Below are 20,587 nucleotides of genomic sequence, written 5' to 3' on the forward strand. Positions count from 1 at the left end.
GACGTCGGAATATGATGGGAGCCTGACATACATAAAAGGACATGACTACTGTACATCAGGCGCACTATTTGACAGGAAATGGCTTGCTAGGAAAATGTAAAGTTTCAGAAGTTAGGACATTCTTAACTCTACAGAGGAAACTTTGGATGCTAGACCTGATTTGGTTGAAACGAAACACTGATATATAGTTTTGGCTCGATTGTCTTCACCCTTATTTCCTCTCACCATCCTTTAGGGAGCTAGAAAGATTGAAAAGATAAAGGAGAATGGGGGCCTGATCCTCTGTTTTGTTTGGGAGAGTCATCTCACTTTAGTAGAAGATTTGTGGAAACGAAAAGAAGATAGAAACCGTTTCTCTCTTGAGATTTCATAGCATCTTAATTTCCAACCACTTCTTCCAAAAAGGTGAGAATTCTTTTAATCTTTCAACATCTGGAAAATTTTGAGTGGGGTGAATATTTTTCCCCCATATTTTCCCTGGATAAGGGGAAGGAAGGTTAGTTTAGTAATCTCAGTTTATTCACTGAAAATGCTCAACTTCTCTTAGGTACCAAAATCCTGAATATAATAGACAGGACTCCTAATATCTCCTAAAACTTTAGAGCTTGAAATGTGCTCTGGATTCTAGAAGGGTGATGAGAAAGATGCTACAATGACAAAAGTAAATGGAATCTAAACAAGGAATGTAATATTAAAAGTATGCACAAAATATACAGGAGTAGAGATTATGAAACCTTAGTTTTATTGTATTATAATATACATTTTTTTACAATATACATTTTAATAACGTAGTCATGTGTTAAATTATTATTAAAGTACCCTTTGTCAGGAATTTTATGTGCAAAGGTATTTATTAAATAGAGAATTTCACAACTTGGGATTGTCATCAGGTGAAGAATCAAAATCTTTTCTTCATGTATTTCTGAGCTGACCTGCCAAATGTCATCTTAACTTCAGGGCTAAGTGGGTGAATGGGTGTGTGTGTGTGTGTGTGTGTGTGTGTGTGTGTTTTAATTTTATTGTTATTGTGGAAGAGAGATGACTATTTTTAAAAATATTTATTTATTCCCTTCTGTTGCCTTTGTTGTTTAATTGTTGTAGTTATTGTTATTGATGTCATTTGTTGTTGGATAGGACAAAGAGAAATGGAGAGAGGAAGGGAAGACAGAGAAGGTGAGAGAAAGACACCTGCAGACCTGCTTCACCGCCTGTGAAGCGACTCCCCTGCAGGTGGGGAGCCGGGGCCTCTAACGGGGATCCCTATGTGGGTCCTTGCCTTTGCGCCACTTGCGCTTAACCCGCTGCGCTACCGCCCGACTCCTAGGAGATGACTTTTATCTGGTCTTAAATAACCTTTGTAAAAGTGTGTAATTGAACTAATACCCATTTTATCAAATTTCCAGAATATATATAATATACATTGATTATGTAACTTTGAACATCCTATATTAAAACTGACCTGTAATAAATTAGAAATTTGCAGAGTGGGAGTTGGGTGGTAGCACAGCTGGTTAAGCACAGGTGGCGCAAAGCTCAAGGCCTGGCATAATTAACCTGGTTTTAGTCCCCGGCTCCCCACCTGCAGGGGAGTCGCTTCACAAGTGGTGAAGCAAGTCTGAAGGTGTCTATCTTTCTCTCCCCCTCTCTGTCTTCCCTTCCTCTCTCCATTTCTCTCTGTCCTATCCAACAACAACGACATCAGTAACAACAATAACAATAATTTTGACAATAAAACAACAAGGGCAACAAAAGGAAATGAATAAATAAATAAATGTTAAAGCATAAAGAGATTTGCAGAGTGCTTGGTTCAGGGTGCTGGGTGGTGGCACACCCAGTTAAGCATACATAGTACTAAGCACAAGGACCTGGGTTTGGACCCCTGGCTCTCTACCTGCAGCAGGGACACTTCATAAGTGGTGAAGCAGGTCTGCAGGTGTCTTTTCTCCCTTTCTATCTACTACATCTCAATTTTCTCTGTCCTGTCAAATAAAAATGAAAAAAAAAAAAAAAAAAAAAAAGCCTGCCAGGAGCAGTGGGTTCTCACAGCCAGCACCAAGCCCAGCATTAATTAACCCTGGAGGCAAAAAAAAAAAAAAGTGCTTGGTTCCTGTCGACCTAGGTTCAGATCTTGGTTCCATTATTTACAATTTGTGTGACCTTGAGCAAGTTTTTGATCTATTTTATTTCTGCATTTTAAACATCTAATAAAGATAACAGCTCACAGACTTGTTATAGAAATTAAATGTGCTTAGGAAGAAAGCAACTACAAGGGAGCCAAGCCCTGGGGCACCTGGGTAAGCAAGCGCTCCCATGACAGTGCTCAAGGACCCAGGTTCAAGTTCCTGGTCCCCATCTGCAGGGGGAAAGCTACAAGAGTGGTGAACCAGTGCTACTGTCTCTCTTTTTCCTCGCTCTCTCTCTCTCTCCTTCTCCTCAGTTTCTGTCTATCCAGTAATAAAATTTAAAAAATATTTTACTTATGGGAGTTGGGCGGTAGCGCAGCGGGTTAAGTGCACAAGGCGCAAAGCGCAAGGATCCTGGTTCGAGCCCCGGCTCCCCACCTGCAGGGGAGTCGCTTCACAGGTGGTGAAGCAGGTCTGCAGGTGTCTCTCTTTCTCTCCCCCTCTCTGTCTTCCCCTCCTCTCTCCATTTCTCTCTGTCCTATCCAACAACAATGACATCAACAACAATAGCTACAACAACAAGGGCAACAAGAGGGAATAAATATTTAAAAAATCTTAAAAAAATTTATTTTCCCTTTTTTTTGCCCTTTTTTTATTGTTGTTGTAGTTATTATTGTTGTTGTTATTGATGTCGTTATTGTTGGATAGGACAGAGAGAAATGGAGAGAGGATGGGAAGACAGAGAGGGAGAGAAAGATAGACACCTGCAGACCTGCTTCACCGCCTGTGAAGCGACTCTCCTGCAGGTGGGGAGCCAGGGGCTCATATTGGGATCCTTGCGCTGGTCTTTGCACTTGGCGCCATGTACGATTAACCTGCTGCACTACCACCTGACTCCCAATAATAAAATATTTCTAAAAGAAAAAAAAAAGCAGCTACAATTATCAAACTATGGGTTTCATGAAAAATTGACTTAGAACTGTCAAATGTTCCATTATGGCTATACTGTAGAGAAAATTATTGCTACAAAATTTTGTTTAAAAATCACTATGAAAGATTTCACAGAACATGAGGGGAGGCTCCAAACACCCTGGATCAGTCTCCAACACCACCATAAACCAGAGCTGAGCAGTGCTCTGGTTAAAAAAAAAAAAAAATTAAAAATAATGAATTAAATTCTATTAGTGTGAAAAAATTGTGACTGACACCACAGATCCTTTCAGGCGAGGAACAGGACATTCATTGTTTTTTCTAAGAAATGGAATCTAGTTCTTCAGACTACTATAATAAGGACAATGAAGAAGAAAGCTTGCTTGCAAATGTTGCTTCCTTAAGACATGAACTAAAGAGAACAGAGTGGAATCTGCAGAATTTAGGGGAAGAGTTGTCCAGGTAAGTAAGTAAAATCTCATAGGTTTCAGAGTATGACTTTGATTTATGACGTAAAATGTCTGAATTTCATTATTACATATTGTGTTTTTTATGTCTTTCATATAAGAAATAATTTTAAGTATAACTCAACTTAGGAAAAATAGCATTAGAAAAACACATACTAGCAAATACCTTTAATGTGTTCGAACTTGGTGTATAAAATCTTTAGGATATAATCTTTTATTATGATTATTTTCTTTTTTAATTCATTTATTGTTGAATAGAGACAGAAATTGAGAAGAGAGGGGAGATAGAGAAAGAGACAGAGACTCCTACAACCCTGCTTTACTACTCGTGAAGCTTTCACCCTGCAGGTTTGAACTAGGAGCTTGAACCCGGGTCCATGTGCACTATAATGTGTTCAGTTAACCAGGTGCACTACCACCTGGCCCCTATTAATGATTATTTTAAAATGTTAAGTAATTCAGGTAGGGGTAGATAGCTTAGTGGTTATGCAAAGAGATTCATACCTGAGGCTTCAAAGTTCCAGATTCAATCCCCCATACCACCATAAGCCAGAGCTGATCTGGTAAAAGAGAAAAAAGAGGGCAGGGGTAGATAGCATAATGGTTATGCAAAGAGACTCTCATGCCTAGGGCTCCAGTGTCCCAGGTTCAATCCCCTGCATAAACCAGAGCTGAGCAGTGTTCTAGTACAAAAAAAAAGAAAAGTAGTTAAGTAATCCTAGAAGAGGGAAACAAGAAGCACATAAGAATGCTGGTTTAAAACAAATCGTGGTTTATTTAAAATTTTGATTGAAACATAAGTTCATAACTGAGTCTTATTGCCAGCAACATTTCAAGTGCTTTTCTTTCTCTTTTCTGATTTCATAAATAGAAATTTGGTAATGGTAAATTAAGAACTAAAATGTATATATATTTCTTTTATTTTTTTTTTCTAGTGTTAGTCCAAGTGAACATTCTGATTATGCTTCTCACCTGCGAAGGTCTGAAAGGCTCATCCTAGAAGATCTTTCTCAGCCTAACCATCTTGAATTTTTGAATTATTCACTTTATAAAAAAGTTTGTAAAATGCCTGGCAGCAGTGCCAATTTTCACAAATCACCAAGAGATAAGGTTATTATTTTTAAATCTAATTAGAATTAGTTTTGGTTTTCTGCCTGTCTACTTATGAATTTTTTCCTTGAATTATTTATTTATTATTGTTGAGAAAACACAAGAGTACCACCCTTCCATTTATGGTGTTCTGCTTTTTGTTTTGTTTTTATTTATTATTATTAAAAAAAATTTTTTATTATATTTATTTTCCCTTTTGTTGCCCTTGTTTTTATTGTTGTTGTTATTGATGTGGTTGTTGTTGGATAGGACAGAGAGAAATGGAAAGAGGAGGGGAAGACAGAGAGGGGGAGAGAAAGATAGACACCTGCAGACCTGCTTCACCGCCTGTGAAGTCACTCCTCTACAGGTGGAGAGCCGGGGGCTCAAACCGGGATCCTTATGCCAGTCCTTGCGCTTTGTGCCATGTCTGCTTATCCGCTGCGCTACCGCCTGACTCCCTTGTTTTGTTTTAAATAAGTTGCTGGGGATTATATTCAGTATCTCACACCTACAAGGAGTGGGCTTCACTTCTGAGTCACCTTCTTAGTCCCATTTTCATTTACTATGGTGCTCAGGCCTTGTTGAATTTAAACATAGTGATTTTTAATGCATCTTAACAAAGTTTTTGTTGTTGTCATCACCAGAGTTATTGCTGGGGCTTGGAGCCTATGCAGTGAATCCATCTCTCCCCATGGCCTTTTTTTTCTTTTTTGATAGAGATAGAAATTTAGAAGGAAGAGGGAGGCAAAGTAGCACTGCTTCTCCACTTGTGCTTCTCCTAGCAGATGGGGACCAGGGACTTGAACCTGTGTCTTTTGCACTGTAATGTATGCACCTAACTAAGCCTAAGGTCTACTATTTGCTGAGTTGCTCCATGACCTGGTTTTTTACTTTACATATTAGATAACCAGAGCACCACTCTGGAATGTGTGATGTTGAGAATAGCATCCCTCATGCTTGTGAGCTTAACACTTTATTCATTGCTCCACCTCCCAGGCCACTATATTTTGAGTGTGAGGAGAAACCCCAAAGCACTATTTCACCATTCAGAGAGTTCCCCTGATGCTGTCCTTAATGCTCCTGTGCAATCAAACCAAGGGTCTGAAGTCTGGTATGGTATGTGTTCCATCACTGAACCATCTCCTAGGCCCCTGTTTATTTATTTATTGCCATCAGGGTTATCGCTGGGGCTCAGAGTCTGCACAGTGAATCCACTACTCCTGGTAGTTATAATTTCCCCTTCATTCCTTTCAGATAAAAATTGAAAGGGAAGGGAGAAATGGGGGTTGGGGGGGGGGGGAAGACAACAGAATACCAGAATCACTGCTCTATCACTTATGAAGCTTCCCTGCTGCAGGTGGGGATCATCTGGCCCCTACTTTATTTGTTTTACTTGTATATTTGTTACCTTTTTGCAAGTAAATGTCTTATTTTCTCAAGTAAATGATTTGCTTTACTTTTTTATTATTTTTAATATATCTACTTATTTTGAATAAATACAGAGAAATTGAGAGGGAAGGAGGAGATAAAAGGGAGAAACCTGCAGCACGGTGTCACCATTTCTGAAGCTTATCTCTTGAAGGAGGAGGCGAGGGGTTTGAGCCCAAGCTTGAACTATAATGTGTATGGTTTACCACGTATGTCACTGCTTGCCCCTCCCCTTTACCTTAAGGTTTTTTTTTTCCACTATAAAACAGAGACTAATGTTCTGACATATGTGGTGCCAGGATCAAATCTAGTGCAATTTAACTGCATCACTTCCTAGGCAATTATTAATTTTAACACTATGCCATGTACTTAAATGGATAATCAATTATTTATTCAGCGGTGACTATATACTTACTATTTAGTTTGAATATGAAGTATTGTGTAATATTGTGTAGTATTGTGAAGAATTGTTTCACTGTCTCTAAATTTCATAGATGATATTAGACATATTTCCTGGTCTGAATCTCTCTTCCCTCTTTTCTTAGTCAAACCGTATATTGCTCTGATTTTATCTCTCTTCCTTATTCAACCTCTTTGGCTTCTTTTTATTTTTATTTTAATTTTTTTAAAACATTTATTTCCTTTTTGTTGCCCTTGTTTTTATTGTTGTTGTAGTTATTGTTGTTGATGTTATTGTTGGATAGGACAGAGAGAAATGGAGAGAGGAGGGAAAGACAGGGGGAGAGAAAGATAAAGATATCTGCAGACCTGCTTCTCCACCTGTGAAGTGACTCCCCTGCAGGTGGGGAGCCAGGGATTCAAACCAGGATCTTCAGCCAGTCCTTGCGCTTTGTGCCATGTGCACTTAACCTGCTGCCTACTGCCCGAGTCCCCTCTTTAGCTTCTTTTCCAGTGTTTTTCCTTTTTTTTTTTAATTATCTTACCCCTACCTTGCATACACACACATGCATGCACACACGCCACAATATTCTTTGATAAACATTTACTCTTATTCACAATACCAATAACTGAGAGGTTTTCTTTTGATAGAGAAGGTGTTTAGAGAGCTGGGTGGTGGCGCATCTGGTTGACCACATGTTACAATGCTCAAGGACCCAGGTTCAAGTCTCCAGTCCCCACCTGCAGGGGGAAAGCTTCTCAAGTTGTGAAGTAGTGCTCAGGTGTCTCTTTCTCTCCTCCTTCGTCTTAATTTCTGGCCTTCTTTATCCAAGAAATGAATAAAAATAATAAAAAATTTTAAAAAGGGTGTTTAGTAAAGCTACCTGTACCTACACTTTAGGAGATGAATTCAAATTGTTTGTCTACAATGATAATGTAACTATTTCTAATTATTCTAATTAGAATTGCTGGTCATATATTTATGTGTGTGTGTATACCCGCATTCATTGAAATCATTGTGTTTTACCCTAAGCAAAATGAAAAGACAAATAAAAAATAGGGGAGGGGGGAATTAGCAGTGCCTACTAAAGAAAAGAGCTGATCTCTTTAGTGTGTAGAATGAAGAAGACAACAAGTCAGTAGAAACAGACAGTTGGAAAAAGATAAAAATTATTTTAAACAAGTCTAATGGAGTGGCCAGGTGGTGGAACACCTGCTTAAGTGCACACATTACAGTGTGCAAGGACCCAGGTTCAAGCCCCTGGTCCCCATCTGCAGGGGAAAGCTTCACAAGTGGTGAAGCAGGGCTGCAGGTGTTTCTCTGTCTTTTTCCCTCTCTGACTCCCCTTCCTCTCAATTTCTGTCTTTATCCCATAATAAATAAATTAAAATATTTTTTAAAAAGGGAGCCAGGCGGTGGTGCAGCGGCTTAAGTGCACATGATGCAAAGCTCATGGACTGGCATCAGGATCCTGGTTCGAGCCCCCAGCTCCCCACCTGCAGGGGAGTTGCTTCACAGGCAGTGAGAGCAGGTCTGCAGGTGTCTGTCTTTCTCTCCCCCTCTCTGTCTTCCCCTCCTCTCTTGATTTCTCGCTGTCCTGTCCCACAACAATAGCAATAACAACAATAATAACAAAACGGCAATAAACAAGGAACAAAAGGAAAAAACAATTTTTAAAAAAAAAACAAGCTTAATTGTGTTCAGTTCATTGTATAGAGAAATACAAAAGTAAACTACACTTAAGTACCAGTTGTTTTTTTAAATTGGCATCAAGGTTATTGTTTGGGGCTTGGTGCCAGCACTGCAAATCTACTGCTCCTGGTGGCCATTTTTTCCTTTTTTATTTTTAATTTATTTTTTTATTGACAGGACAGAGAAATTGAGAGGAGAGGGAATTAGACAGAGACACCTACAAATCTGCTTCACCACTTGTGAAACGTAACCCCAATAGATGAGGAACAGGGCTTGAACCCAGGTCCTTGTGCATAGCGATATGTGTGCCTAACCAGGTGCACCACCAGCTGGCCCGGAAACCTACTAGATTATTAAACATCCAGGTGTTTAACTTTTTTTAATACTTATTTATTTTCTATTCTTGTTGCCCTTTTTTATTGTTGTAGTTATCGATGTTGATGCTATTGATGTTGTCGTTGATAGGACAGAGAGATGAAGAGAGGAGGGGAGGACAGAGGGGGAGAGAAAGACAGACACCTGTAGACCTGTTTCACCGCTTGTGAAGTGACCCCCCTGCAGGTGGGGTTTAACTTTTTTTTTTTTTTTTTTTAGTAAACTGGTTATAGGTACCCTCAAACATTACTGGTAGGAAAGCAAACTGATACAACTCCTATTGAGAAAATATTTGGTGGTATTTTCCACAATCATAAATGTGATTTGGAAATCCCATTTATAAATGAATTATAGATATGTCTACATAAATATAAAATAATATTGTCATAACTGGACTAGAAGTAGTTCTAGTGTCCACTAATAGGGGATCAGCTAAGTAAGCCCACAATGGAAACTGCTCATGACTGGGAGAGGGTGCAGTAGATAAAGCTTGAACTCTCTCTCTTTTTTTTTTTGCCTCCAGGCTCAGTGCCTACACTATGAATCAACCACTCCTGGTGGTCATTTTCCCCATTTTTCTTGCCCTTGTTATTGTTGTTAGTGCTATTGTTGTTGGATAGGACAAAGAGAAATTGAGAGAGAAGAGAAGACAAGAGAGAAGGATAGATATTTGCAGGCCTGCTTCACCACTTGCAAAGCTGACCCCCCCCCCCCCCCCCGCAGGTGGGGAGCCAGGGGCTGCAACCAGGATCCTTAAATTGGCCCTTGCACTTTGCACTATGTGCGCTTAATCCAACCCGGTGTGCCACCTCCTGCCCCCCTACCCTGAGCTCTCTTTTAACTTTTATTTTAATGTTTTTATTATTTTTTATTGCCACAACTGTTATCACTGGGGCATGGTGATTGCATGAAGATTTCACTGCACCTGTTGTCCATTTCTTTTCCTTTTTTTTTTTTTTTCTCAGAGACAAATGGAGGGAGGTGTTACAGAAATCCTCAAAACGCAAGACTTGAGCCAGTTCTTGGTGAAAGAGAGGAGTTTATTACACTGGTGTGTAGGAGACGAGATCACTCTGGGAAGTTCTCCCCACAACTTTGAAAAGCACACAGTTTTATTGAGGTTCCCCCTCCCCAAAGGGTGGAGGGAGCAGGTTTGTTTCACTATTACAAAGTAGGCAAAAACAGACCAAAAGCAGTCTGTCACGTTATTGCTATACATCTTCCTTATCTGTGTCCTTGGTATGGATAAAGAAAAGGGAGAACTAGTGCTTCTTACATACCAGTCCTGAGACAGCTGGATTACTTCCTTGTAATCTTTTACTTTAGCATGGTTGTCTCAGGCCCATTAGTTTAAGAATGTGGAGGGGAGGAGGGGTAGCTACAGCCACTGTTCTGATTGCCAGAAGAACAAACACAAAGGAAACACAATCTGAGGCTTTGTCTTCATATCAGAGAGGAAAGGCACATAGATTAAAATATCCACATAAGGTAAATCAGGAGAGTATGCACTCTGTTCATGTATTTTCCATAATAGAGGGAATGGGGAGAGAGACAGAGAGACACCCGCTGCACTGCTTCACCACCAGAGGGGCTTGAACCCAGGTCCTCACACATGGTAATGTGTGTGCTGGACGGAGTGCCTCCCCTCTCCCAACTCCTCCACCCCACTCCTCAGCACTGGACTCTCAATTATGAATTCCAGACTTACCTTCCTGGCATTATATTATATGTGCCTGAGTGACTCTCTTGTCTCCACCCCCACCCCCAAACTTGTTAATCTTTTTAAATAAACGTGAGTGGTGCAGTGGCTAGAAGATTGGCCTTAGAAGTTTGAGGTTCCGGGAGTCAGGAGTGCGGCGGGTTAGGCACACATGGCACAAAGTGCAAGAAACCCGGTTCGAGCTCCCAGCTCCCCACCTGCAGGGAAGTCGCTTTACAGGCAGTGAAGCAGGTCTATAGTTGTCTTATCTTTCTCTCCCCATCTCTGTCTTCCCCTCCTCTCTCCATTTCTTTCTGTCCTATCCAACAATGACAACAACAATAACAATGAAACAATAAGGGCAATGACAACAAAAAAATAAATATTAAAAAAAAAGTTTGAGGTTTGAGTTTGATCCCCACCACTATATGTGCCAGATAGATGCTCTGCCTCTCTCCTGTTAGTAAATTTTTAGGGGCCAGATGATGGCACACCTGGGTAAATGCACACATTACAATTCACAATGATCCAGATTCAAGCCCCTAGTCCCCACCTGTAGGGAGAATGCTTCACAAGTGATGAAGTAGGGCTGCAGGTGTCTCTCTGACTCTTTCCCTCTCCCCTCCTTTTCTCAATTTCTTCCTGTCTCTATCCAATAATAAATAATTAAAAAAAGAAAAAAATCTTTTCTCACTGTATTGTTTGTGGAGAGACTGCCAGGCTGTATACTCAAGTAAAAAATGTAAGGTGCAGGGGTCTGAGTGGTAGCGCAGCAGGTTAAGCGCACATGGCGCAAAGCGCAAGGACTGGCATAAGGATCCCAGTTTGAGCCCCCGCTCCCCACCTGCAGGGGAGTCGCTTCACAGGTGGTGAAGCAGGTCTGAAGGTGTCTTATCTTTCTTCCCCCCTCTCTGTCTTCCCCTCCTCTCCATTTCTCTCTGTCCCATCTAACAACAACAAGGACAACAGAACGGGAAAAACAGCCTCCAGGAGCACTGGATTCTAAGTGCTGGCACTGAGCCCTAGCGATAACCCTGGTGGCAAAAAAAAAAAAAAAAAAAAGGTGCAGATACATTCAGTATGCTAGTGTGTGGGTTGGGTAGTTTGCATAATGTGTTATGTGCATGTGGAGACACTAAATTTAAAGAAGACTAACTTGGTAACTTTTCTATATGTAGGTCCTCTAGAGCTTTGCTGAATGATTGGTGTTAAGCTAAAATTTATAGATAGTAAACTTATAAAATGGTTAACCTACCTGCTAAAGATGAACGATTTCTGTGTAATTCTCTTACATAGTTTGACTTTGAATTGCGTAAGTATTTTAAAAGCTAAGTCATGTTTTGAAATCTCAAGTCTCATGATGGTTAAAAAAATTATTGGGGGGGCAGCATAATGGTTATGCAAATAAATTCTCATACCTGAGGCTCCAAGTTCCCAGGTTCCGTCCCCCACAGAGCAAAGCAGTGCTCTGGTAAAAAGAAATAAACAATTTATTATAAATTATATGTTCAAAATGGTATAACTGAAGTATGTACAATTTTTTAATAATTTGTATTTATTTTCCCTTTTGTTGCCCTTGTTTTTATTGTTATTGTAGTTATTGATGTTATTGTTGTTGGATAGACAGAGAGAAATGGAGAGAGGAGGGGAAGATGGGGAGAGAAAAATAGACACCTGCAGACCTGCTTCACCGCCTGTGAAGCGACTCCCCTGCTGGTCCTTGCGCTTCGTTCCACATGTGCTTAACCCTCTGCGCTACCACCTGACTCCCAGAAGTATATACAATTTGAAGACTAATTTACTATTTTATTGTTGATAGGCACTCTCTATTTTTATGTGCGGTATAACGATCACAATTTTAATATTTTCAGGGGCAAAGTTACTGAAGTTGATCTCAAATAAATGACCAAGAGTTTTTTTTTATATATATATTTATTTATTTTCCCCTTTGTTGCCCTTGTTGTTGTTTTTTAAATTTATTTCGTTATTGTGGAATTAATGTTTTACATTCAACAGTAAATACAATAATTTGTACATGCATAACATTCCCCAGTTTTCTATTTAACAATACAACCCCCACTATGTCATTTATCATCCTTCATGGACCTGTATTCTCCCCACCCACCCACCCCAGAGTCTTTTACTTTGGTGCAATATGCCAATTCCATTTCAGGTTCTACTTGTGTTTTCTTTTCTGGTCTTGTTTTTCAACTTCTGCGTGAGAGTGAGATCATCCCATATTCATCCTTCTGTTTCTGACTTATTTCACTCAACATGATTTTTTCAAGGTCCATCCAAGATCGGCTGAAAACGGTGAAGTCACCATTTTTTACAACTAAGTAGTATTCCATTGTGTATATATACCACAACTTGCTCAGCCACTCATCTGTTGTTGGACACCTGGGTTGCTTCCAGGATTTGGCTATTACAAATTGTGCTGCCAAGAACATATGTGTACACAGATCTTTTTGGATGGATGTGTTGGGTTCCTTAGGATATATCCCCAGGAGAGGAATTTCAGGGTCATAGGGTAGGTCCATTTCTAGCCTTCTGAGAGTTCTCCAGACTGTTCTCCACAGAGGTTGGACCAATTTACATTCCCACCAGCAGTGCAGGAGGGTTCCTTTGACCCCACACCCTCTCCAACACTTGCTGCTGTTACCTTTTCTGATGTCTGACATTCTCACAGGAGTGAAGTGATATCTCATTGTCGTCTTGATTTGCATTTCTCTCACAATCAGAGACATGGAGCATTTTTTCATGTGTTTCTCAGCCTTTTGGATTTCTTCTGTGGTGAATATTCCTCCCCCCATTTTTGGATGGGGTTATTTGTTGTCTTGTTGTTGAGTCTGGCAAACTCTTTATATATGTTGGTTATTAAACTCTTATCTGATGTATGGCATGTAAAGATCTTCTCCCATTCTGTGAGGGGTCTCTTGGTTTGGGTAGTGGTTTCTTTTGCTGTGAAGAAGCTTTTTAATTTGATGTAGTCCCATAGGTTTATCCTTGCCTTAGTCTTCTTTGTAATTGGATTCGTTTCCTTGAAGATGTCTTTAAAATGTATGTGGAAAAGAGTTCTGCCAATATTTTCCTCTAAGTATCTGATAGTTTGTGGTCTAACATCCAAGTCCTTGATCCACTTGGAATTTACTTTTGTATTTGGTGAAATACAGTGGTTCAGTTTCATTCTTCTGCATGTTTCAACCCATTGTTTCCAACACCATTTGTTGAAGAGACTCTGCTTTCCGCATTGAATAGTCTGGGCCCCTTTGTCAAAGATTAGATGTCCATAGGTGTGGGGCCTCATTTCTGGGCTCTCCATTCTATTCCACTGGTCAGTGTGTCTGTTCATGTTCCAGTACCAAGCAGTTTTGATGACAATAGCCCTATAATACAGTTTGAGATCTGGGAGTGTGATGCCTCCGGTTCTGTTCTTTTTTCTCAAGATTGTTTTGGCAATTCTAGGTCTTTTCTGGTTCCAGATAAACATTAGTAGCATTTTTTCTATTCTCCTAAAAATGTGCTTGGGATCTTGATGGGGATAGCATTAAATTTGTAGATGGCTCTGGGTAATATATTCATTTTGATGATGTTAATTCTTCCAACCCATGAACATGGAATATCTTTCCACTTCTTTTTGTCTTTTTCAATTTCTTTGAGTAGAGACTCATAATTTTCAGTATACAAGTCTTTCACTTCTTTGGTTAGGTTTACTCCTAGATATTTTCTTGTTTTTGTTGCTATAGAAAAAGGAACTGATTTCTGGATCTCAATTTCTTCTAACTTAGTGTTTGCATAGAGGAATGCCACTGACTTTTGAATGTTAATTTTATAGCCTGACACATTACTGTATTGCCTGATGATTTCCAAAAGCTTCTTGCTGGATTCCTTAGGTTTTTCCATGTATACTATCTTGTCATCTGCAAATAAGGAAAGTTTGACTTCTTCTCTTCCAATCTGTATGCCTTTAATTCCTTGCTCCTGCCTGACTGCTATGGCAAGAACTTCCAACACTATGTTGAATAGTAATGGTGATAGTGGGCAGCCCTGTCTAGTATCTGATCTGAGGGGAAATGCTTCCAGTTTTTCACCATTGAGTATGATGTTGGCTGTAGGTTTGCTATATATAGACTCCACTATCTTGAGGAATTTTCCATCTCTTCCCATTTTTTGTAGTGTTTTGATCATAAAGGGATGTTGGATTTTGTCAAAGGCTTTCTCTGCATCTATTGATATGACCATGTGGTTTTTGGTCTTGCTTTTGTTGATGTGGTGGATCACATTGATTGATTTACGTATATTAAACCAACCTTGCATGCCTGGGATAAACCCCACTTGGTCATGATGAACAATCTTTTTGATATACTGCTGTGTCCGGTTGGCTAGAATTTTGTTCAATATTTTCACATCTATGTTCATCAGAGATATTGGTCTGTAGTTTTCTTTTTTGGTTGTGTCCCTGTCTGCTTTTGGTATCAGGGTGATGTTGGCTTCATAGAAGCTGGCAGGGAGTATTCCAGTGTCTTCAATTTTCTGGAAGACTTTTAAAAGTAGAGGTATTAGTTCTTCTTTGAAAGTTTTGTAGAATTCATTTGTAAAACCATCTGGTCCAGGACTTTTATTTTTGGGAAGATTTTTGATAACTGTTTCAATTTCATTAGCTGTGATGGGCCTGTTCATGTTATTCACTTCCTCTTTACTTAGTTTTGGAAGTTGGTAGGTATCTAGGAATCATTCATTTCTTCCAGGTTCTCTAGCTTGGTGGCATATAGTTGTTCATAGAAGCCTCGCATGATATGTTGAATTTCTGCAGTGTCTGTTGTGATATCTCCTCTTTCATTTACTATCCGATTTATTTGGGTCTTCTCCCTTTTTTGTTTTGTGAGTCTGGCTAAAGGTTTGTCAATTTTGTTTACTCTTTCGAAGAACCAACATTTACTTTCGTTGATCTTTTGTATGGTTTTCCTATTCTCAATGTTATTTATTTCTGCCCTAACTTTAGTGATTTCTGTCCTTCTGGTTGCTTTAGGATTCCTTTGTTGTTCTTCTTCTAGGTCTTTAAGATGTGCAATCAGGCTGTTTATTTGTGCCTTTTCTTGTTTCCTAATGTGTGCTTGTATAGCTATGAACTTCCCTCTTAGGACTGCTTTAGCTGTGTCCCAAATATTTTGATAGCTTCTGTCTTCATTTTCATTGAACTCTCAAAACATTTTGATTTCTTCCTTGATTTCCTCTTTGACCTAGAAGTTGTTAAGAAGTGTACTGTTGAGCTTCCACGTTTTGGGACTGTTACTAATCTTTTGTTGATTGTTAAGTGTTAGTTTAATTCCACTGTGGTCTGAGAAGATGCTTGGGATGATTTCAGTGCTCTTGAATTGGCTGATGCTGTCTTTGTGGCCTAACATATGGTCTATCCTTGAGAATGATCCATGTGGATTTGAGTAAAATGTGTATTCCAGTTTCTTGGGATGAATGACTCTGAAAATGTCCAATAGTTCTAGTTTATCTATCTCTTCATTTAGCTCCCTTATGTCTTTACTGATTTTCTTCCTGGATGATCTGTCAAGTTGAGATAGTGGGGTGTTGAAGTCCCCTACTATGATTGTGTTACTGTTAATATATTGCTGTAGCTCTTTCAGTAGAAGTTTGATGTATTTAGATGGCTTCTCATTGGGTGCGTAGATATTAATAATTGTTAAGTCCTCTTGATTGACTGATCCTCTGAGCATTAAGTAGTGTCCATTCCTATCTTTTTTAATCTTATCTATTTTAAAGTCTATCATGTCAGATATGAGAATAGCTGTTCCTGCCCTTTTTTGTGGGCCATTGGCTTGTATGATAGTTTTCCATCCTTTCACTTTAAGTCTGTGTTTGTCTTGTTGAGTTAGGTGAGTTTCCTGTAGACAACATATTGTTGGGTTGTGTTTTCTGATCCATCTTCCTACTCTGTGTCTTTTAATAGGTGAATTCAGGCCATTGACATTTATTGATATCAAAGATTGAAGATATTTTAACGCCATTCTCGTAGAGTTTTAGAGTGTTTTGATATATGTCCTATTTGTGGTGGTCTGACTGTTTATAGGAGACCTTTCAGAACTTCTTTCAGGGCAGGCTTGGTGATGGTTGCTTCCTTCAACTGTTGCTTGTCTGAGAAGGTTTTGATGCTTCCATCTAGTCTGAATGACAGTCTAGCAGGATATAGTATTCTTGGCTGAAAGCCTTTCTCATTGAGCACTCGATAGATATCTTGCTATTCTCTTCTGGCCTGTAGTGTTTGTATGGAGAAGTCTGCTGCTAATCTTAGGGGTTTTCCTTTGTAGGTGACTCTTTGTTTTTCTCTTGCAGCCTTGAGGATCCTTTCTTTATCCTTATTCCTTTCCATTCTAAGTATGACATGTCTTGGTGTCTTTAGGTCTGGGTTAATTCTGTTTGGGACCCTCTGGGCTTCTTGAATCTTTATGTCTTTGGTGTTGTCTAGACTAGAGAAATTTTCAGCTATTATGGCCTGGAGAATGCTTTCTTCCTCTCCTTCTCTTTCTTCCTCTGGTAAGCCAATAATGCGTATATTGTTTCTTTTAAAGTCATCCCATAGGACTCTGTTGTTGTTTTCAGCATCTCTTAATCTCTTTATGAGATGTCTTACTTCTTTTTTAGTTGTCTCTAATTCGTCCTCAATCTTGCTAATTCTGTCTTCAGCCTCATTGATTCTATTCTCTCTGCCTCCACTGTTTTCTGGAGTTCATCTATTTTGTTGCCCTGTTCTGATACTGTTTTAGCTTGTTCAGCTAGTTGCCTTCTTAGCTCAGCGATTTCAGCTTTCAGCTCTCTAATAACCATGAGATAATTAGAATTTTCTTCCATATTCTCATTTGTTGTTCCTGCATTTCTGATTACAATTTTTTCAAATTCTTTACTCACTCCTGTGATTTATTTCCTTAGCTAATGTTTGGATGTTGAACTCGTTGTTTTGTGCTTCACCCTCTGGAGGACTTTTAGCTGGACTCTTGTCCTGTTCGAGTCTCCAATATTTTTTCTTGTTGTTTTAACCATTTTATATATTATGTTATGAGTTCCCTTTATCAGTACTTTTAAAATTATTGATTACTATTGCCTGGATTGACTTGTGTCTAAGTAATTTAATTAAAGGGTTTACCGTGGTGGAAGTTAACAGTTTTTTCAATCCCTGAGTTGGAGCTCAGTGGTGTAAAAGCTTCTTTTTTCTTCTTCCCTGTAGGCTATGGGAGCCTGAGGGCTTTTAAACTATCAGTAGGCTTCTTAGCTTAATCACTGACTTCTGACCAAGAGATAAAGCAGGGTGTGGCAGAGATAATCCAGTGGTTATGCAAAGAGACTTTCACAGCCCCTCAGCTATGCCACCAAGGTATAGGTCTTCTCCTGAGTTTCCCGGTTAGATCTCTGTCCCCTGGTGTCCCTCCCTGTTGCTGCTCCAGATTCTGAGGGTAGTAGCAATGGAGACTCAGAGTTGCACTTGGTGAGTCTCTGGGGAGTCCTTTCCTCCCTTCAGCTGTCCCCTTGTTGTGGAGCAGACTGGAGGTGGTGTCTCCACTGATATACTGTTGAACTGTTAGCAGTCACTTAATCTCTCCTTAGGCCCCTCTCTCCTCTCTGTCACCAGCCATGCGTGTTTGTACTCACATGGGTGATTTACTGGGTTCCTGTGGTCATTCTAGTCCTGTCTTGTTTCGGTCCGGGTGGTCTCCTTTGGTATTCCTAGTTGATCCGGGAGAGGAGATGAGAGGAGAGGAGAGGAGAGGAGAGGAGAGGAGAGGAGAGGAGAGGAGAGGAGAGGAGAGGAGAGGAGAGGAGAGGAGAGGAGAGGAGAGGAGAGGAGAGAAAGCGATCTGCTGCTCGTAGCTCCACCTCCGGAAGTTGAATCCAAGAGTTTTATTGTTGGGTTTTAGCATACACAATTTTATTGGACAACACAAGAGTTTTTTCAAAGTGAAAAATCTTTTCTAAGCTGTATTTGTATATGTATAGGTCTACCACCAGTAGTAGAGGATACTGATTATCCCACATCTTTTCATTATCAATCCTTAAATATCTTAATTCATTTTGAGTTCCTTATGTCATTTTATTTTATAATTTCTCTCACTACCATTAATTACATGCAATGCTTAATGACATTGACCAAAATAGCTTATTCTTTATGATTTTTCAGATGTCTTTTTCATTTGCCTCCCTGGATCAGGAGATCAAAAATCTTCGAGAGAAGCTTAGTAAACTAAGGCAACAGAATGCTTGCTTGGTCTCACAGAATCATTCTCTAATGACTAAAATAGAATCTATCCACTTTGAATTAACACAGTCAAGAGCAAAAGTATGTTTCTTGAAGTGGTAACTATACAAATAGTAAAATAAGATACTTTAAAACGTGTAATTGTAAAATTATTTGTAGTGCGTAATGTGCATGTGATTATTTTAGTGTCAATTTGTTATGGAATCAGTTTTAGATGACTTTGATATCTGAAAATTAGGGCAACTTGTATACTGTATGTATTTAAATAAGATGTGATTTTATTTCTTGTACAAAGGAAATAAAAAACTTATTTTCCTATTAATATATTTTTATTGTTGAAAATTTTAAAAATAGACATGAAAAGGAAAGTCACCTGTTTCTACCATCTAGAAGGCTACCTTACTGATTTATTTCCTTACTGATTTGTTGCAAAAATGAAGCCTTTCCTGGGGGCTAGGCAGTGGCACACCCAGTGAGCACCTACCATGTGCAAGGACCTGGAATCAGCCCCAGCTTCCCACTTGCAAGTGTGCAGGTGTCTTTTTCCCTCCCTCTCTCCTTTTTTTTAAAGATTATTTAAATATTTATTTTATTAGAGATAGAGGCCAGCTCTGATTTACGGTAGTACTGGGGATTGAAGTTTAAATCTTCCCAGATGATATCAGAAGTGATTTTATCCCCCTCCCCCCACAAATAGCTGATCAGTTATTTTGGTGTATGAAGTAGAGGGCAATGAGAGGAACTTATATGCTGAGACTGATTTATAATACTGATAATACTGATCAAAGGAATAGTTAGGATAAACTTTACATTTGAACAATGATTGGAAAATGTTATTGAACTTTCTCATCAGGTAGTAAAAGAAACTAAGGACCAAATAGATTGATTTGTTTTCTGAAAAGAAGTGGCTCTAATTTTTGTCTGGTTGTTTGATTTCAGATTTCTATGCTTGAATCTGTTCAACAACAGGCAGCCAATGTGCCAATCTTAGAAGAACAAATTATAAATTTGGAAGCAGAAGTTTCAGCCCAAGATAAAGTTTTGAGGTAAATATACTATTTATATTTAAAAAATTTTATTTCTTCTGTGTTTTATAATGTCTCACTATATCTTGACTCCCAACCCTGTAGTGATCCATAGACTGTCCTATAGCTTGTTGGGTCTGCTTTGGTCTGTTGTAATTAATTGTGACCATAGCACATATAAAGTATGTTTAGGCTAAATAAAGACTAAATCTCCACTCAGAGCTAATTTATATGTTATTATTAAATATGAACTAGTTTATCTGCCCTTCCTAGCAATATAAATTCTATTTTCTATTGGAAATTCCAAACATAAAATATGTTTTATCTTTTTCTTCTTCATTTAGCATGCTAGAGAGTACATTATTCTACTTTAAGTGATAAAGTATAATTTTAGGACCAATATTATTAGTACTTCATGTCCTAGTCAAACTTGATAAATCATGAGCTCTGGGATGTATGATCTAGAAGTCTATATTTTAATAGTCCTGTAGATAATTCAAATCATGCTGAAGGTTCTTTCATCACCATTAAAGCTTTAAATTTTTCTTTGAAATATATAATTTTTTCAACACTTTGCCCTTTTTCACTTTCTTATTAAATATTTGTCTCTCTAAACTCAGTGCTTATAACTAATAAGTTTCTAAAATTAAACTATTCATGGAATAATCTCCTTAATAGACTTTTAAAAATGTTATTTATTATATTTTGTAGGGAGGCAGAAGACAAGTTAGAGCAGAGTCAGAAAATGGTGATTGAAAAAGAACAGAGTTTACAAAAATCCCAAGAGGAATGTATAAAATTGAAGGTGGACTTACTTGAGCAAAGTAAACAAGGAAAAAGGTATTTTCTTTTGTTCTTTTTTTTTTTTTTTTTAGAAAAGCAAATAATTGTTCTTTTAGGGGAAAATATATTATCTGTTTAAAAGTCAGCGTAACTGTGTTCCTCTTTCTAATATGGTGCCAGAGATTAACCCAGGGTTTCATGCAAATTGGTGAGCTATCTCCCTACTTGTGGAGTTCTCTTCACTACTGCATGTGGTGTTGGAGATCCTAGAGTCAGTTATATAAAGTGAATATAAAGCTCTACTGCTGAACCA

The 20,587-nt window shown here is 38.8% G+C and overlaps 1 protein-coding gene across 11 annotated transcripts in view; it reads left to right on the forward strand.

The window, feature by feature from the left end:
* Window positions 1-20,587, forward strand: part of CCDC18 (coiled-coil domain containing 18) — a 112,710-nt gene that overhangs the window by 1,774 nt on the left and 90,349 nt on the right. For 5 of the 11 annotated variants that reach the window (XM_060202087.1, XM_060202088.1, XM_016192652.2 and 2 more), the window contains exons 2-7: window positions 236-405; window positions 3,347-3,515; window positions 4,456-4,630; window positions 18,389-18,547; window positions 19,406-19,512; window positions 20,203-20,331. In XM_060202087.1, the coding sequence (XP_060058070.1) occupies window positions 3,382-3,515; window positions 4,456-4,630; window positions 18,389-18,547; window positions 19,406-19,512; window positions 20,203-20,331 (704 nt within the window). In that variant the 5' untranslated portion in view covers window positions 236-405; window positions 3,347-3,381. Of the gene's footprint in view, window positions 1-235; window positions 406-3,336; window positions 3,516-4,455; window positions 4,631-18,388; window positions 18,548-19,405; window positions 19,513-20,202; window positions 20,332-20,587 lie in introns of those variants that run through there. The other 6 variants (XM_060202086.1, XM_060202090.1, XM_060202092.1 and 3 more) reach the window with 6 other exon arrangements.

This window comes from Erinaceus europaeus, chromosome 11 (assembly GCF_950295315.1).
Source record: "Erinaceus europaeus chromosome 11, mEriEur2.1, whole genome shotgun sequence".
Taxonomy (NCBI): Eukaryota; Metazoa; Chordata; class Mammalia; order Eulipotyphla; family Erinaceidae; genus Erinaceus; species Erinaceus europaeus.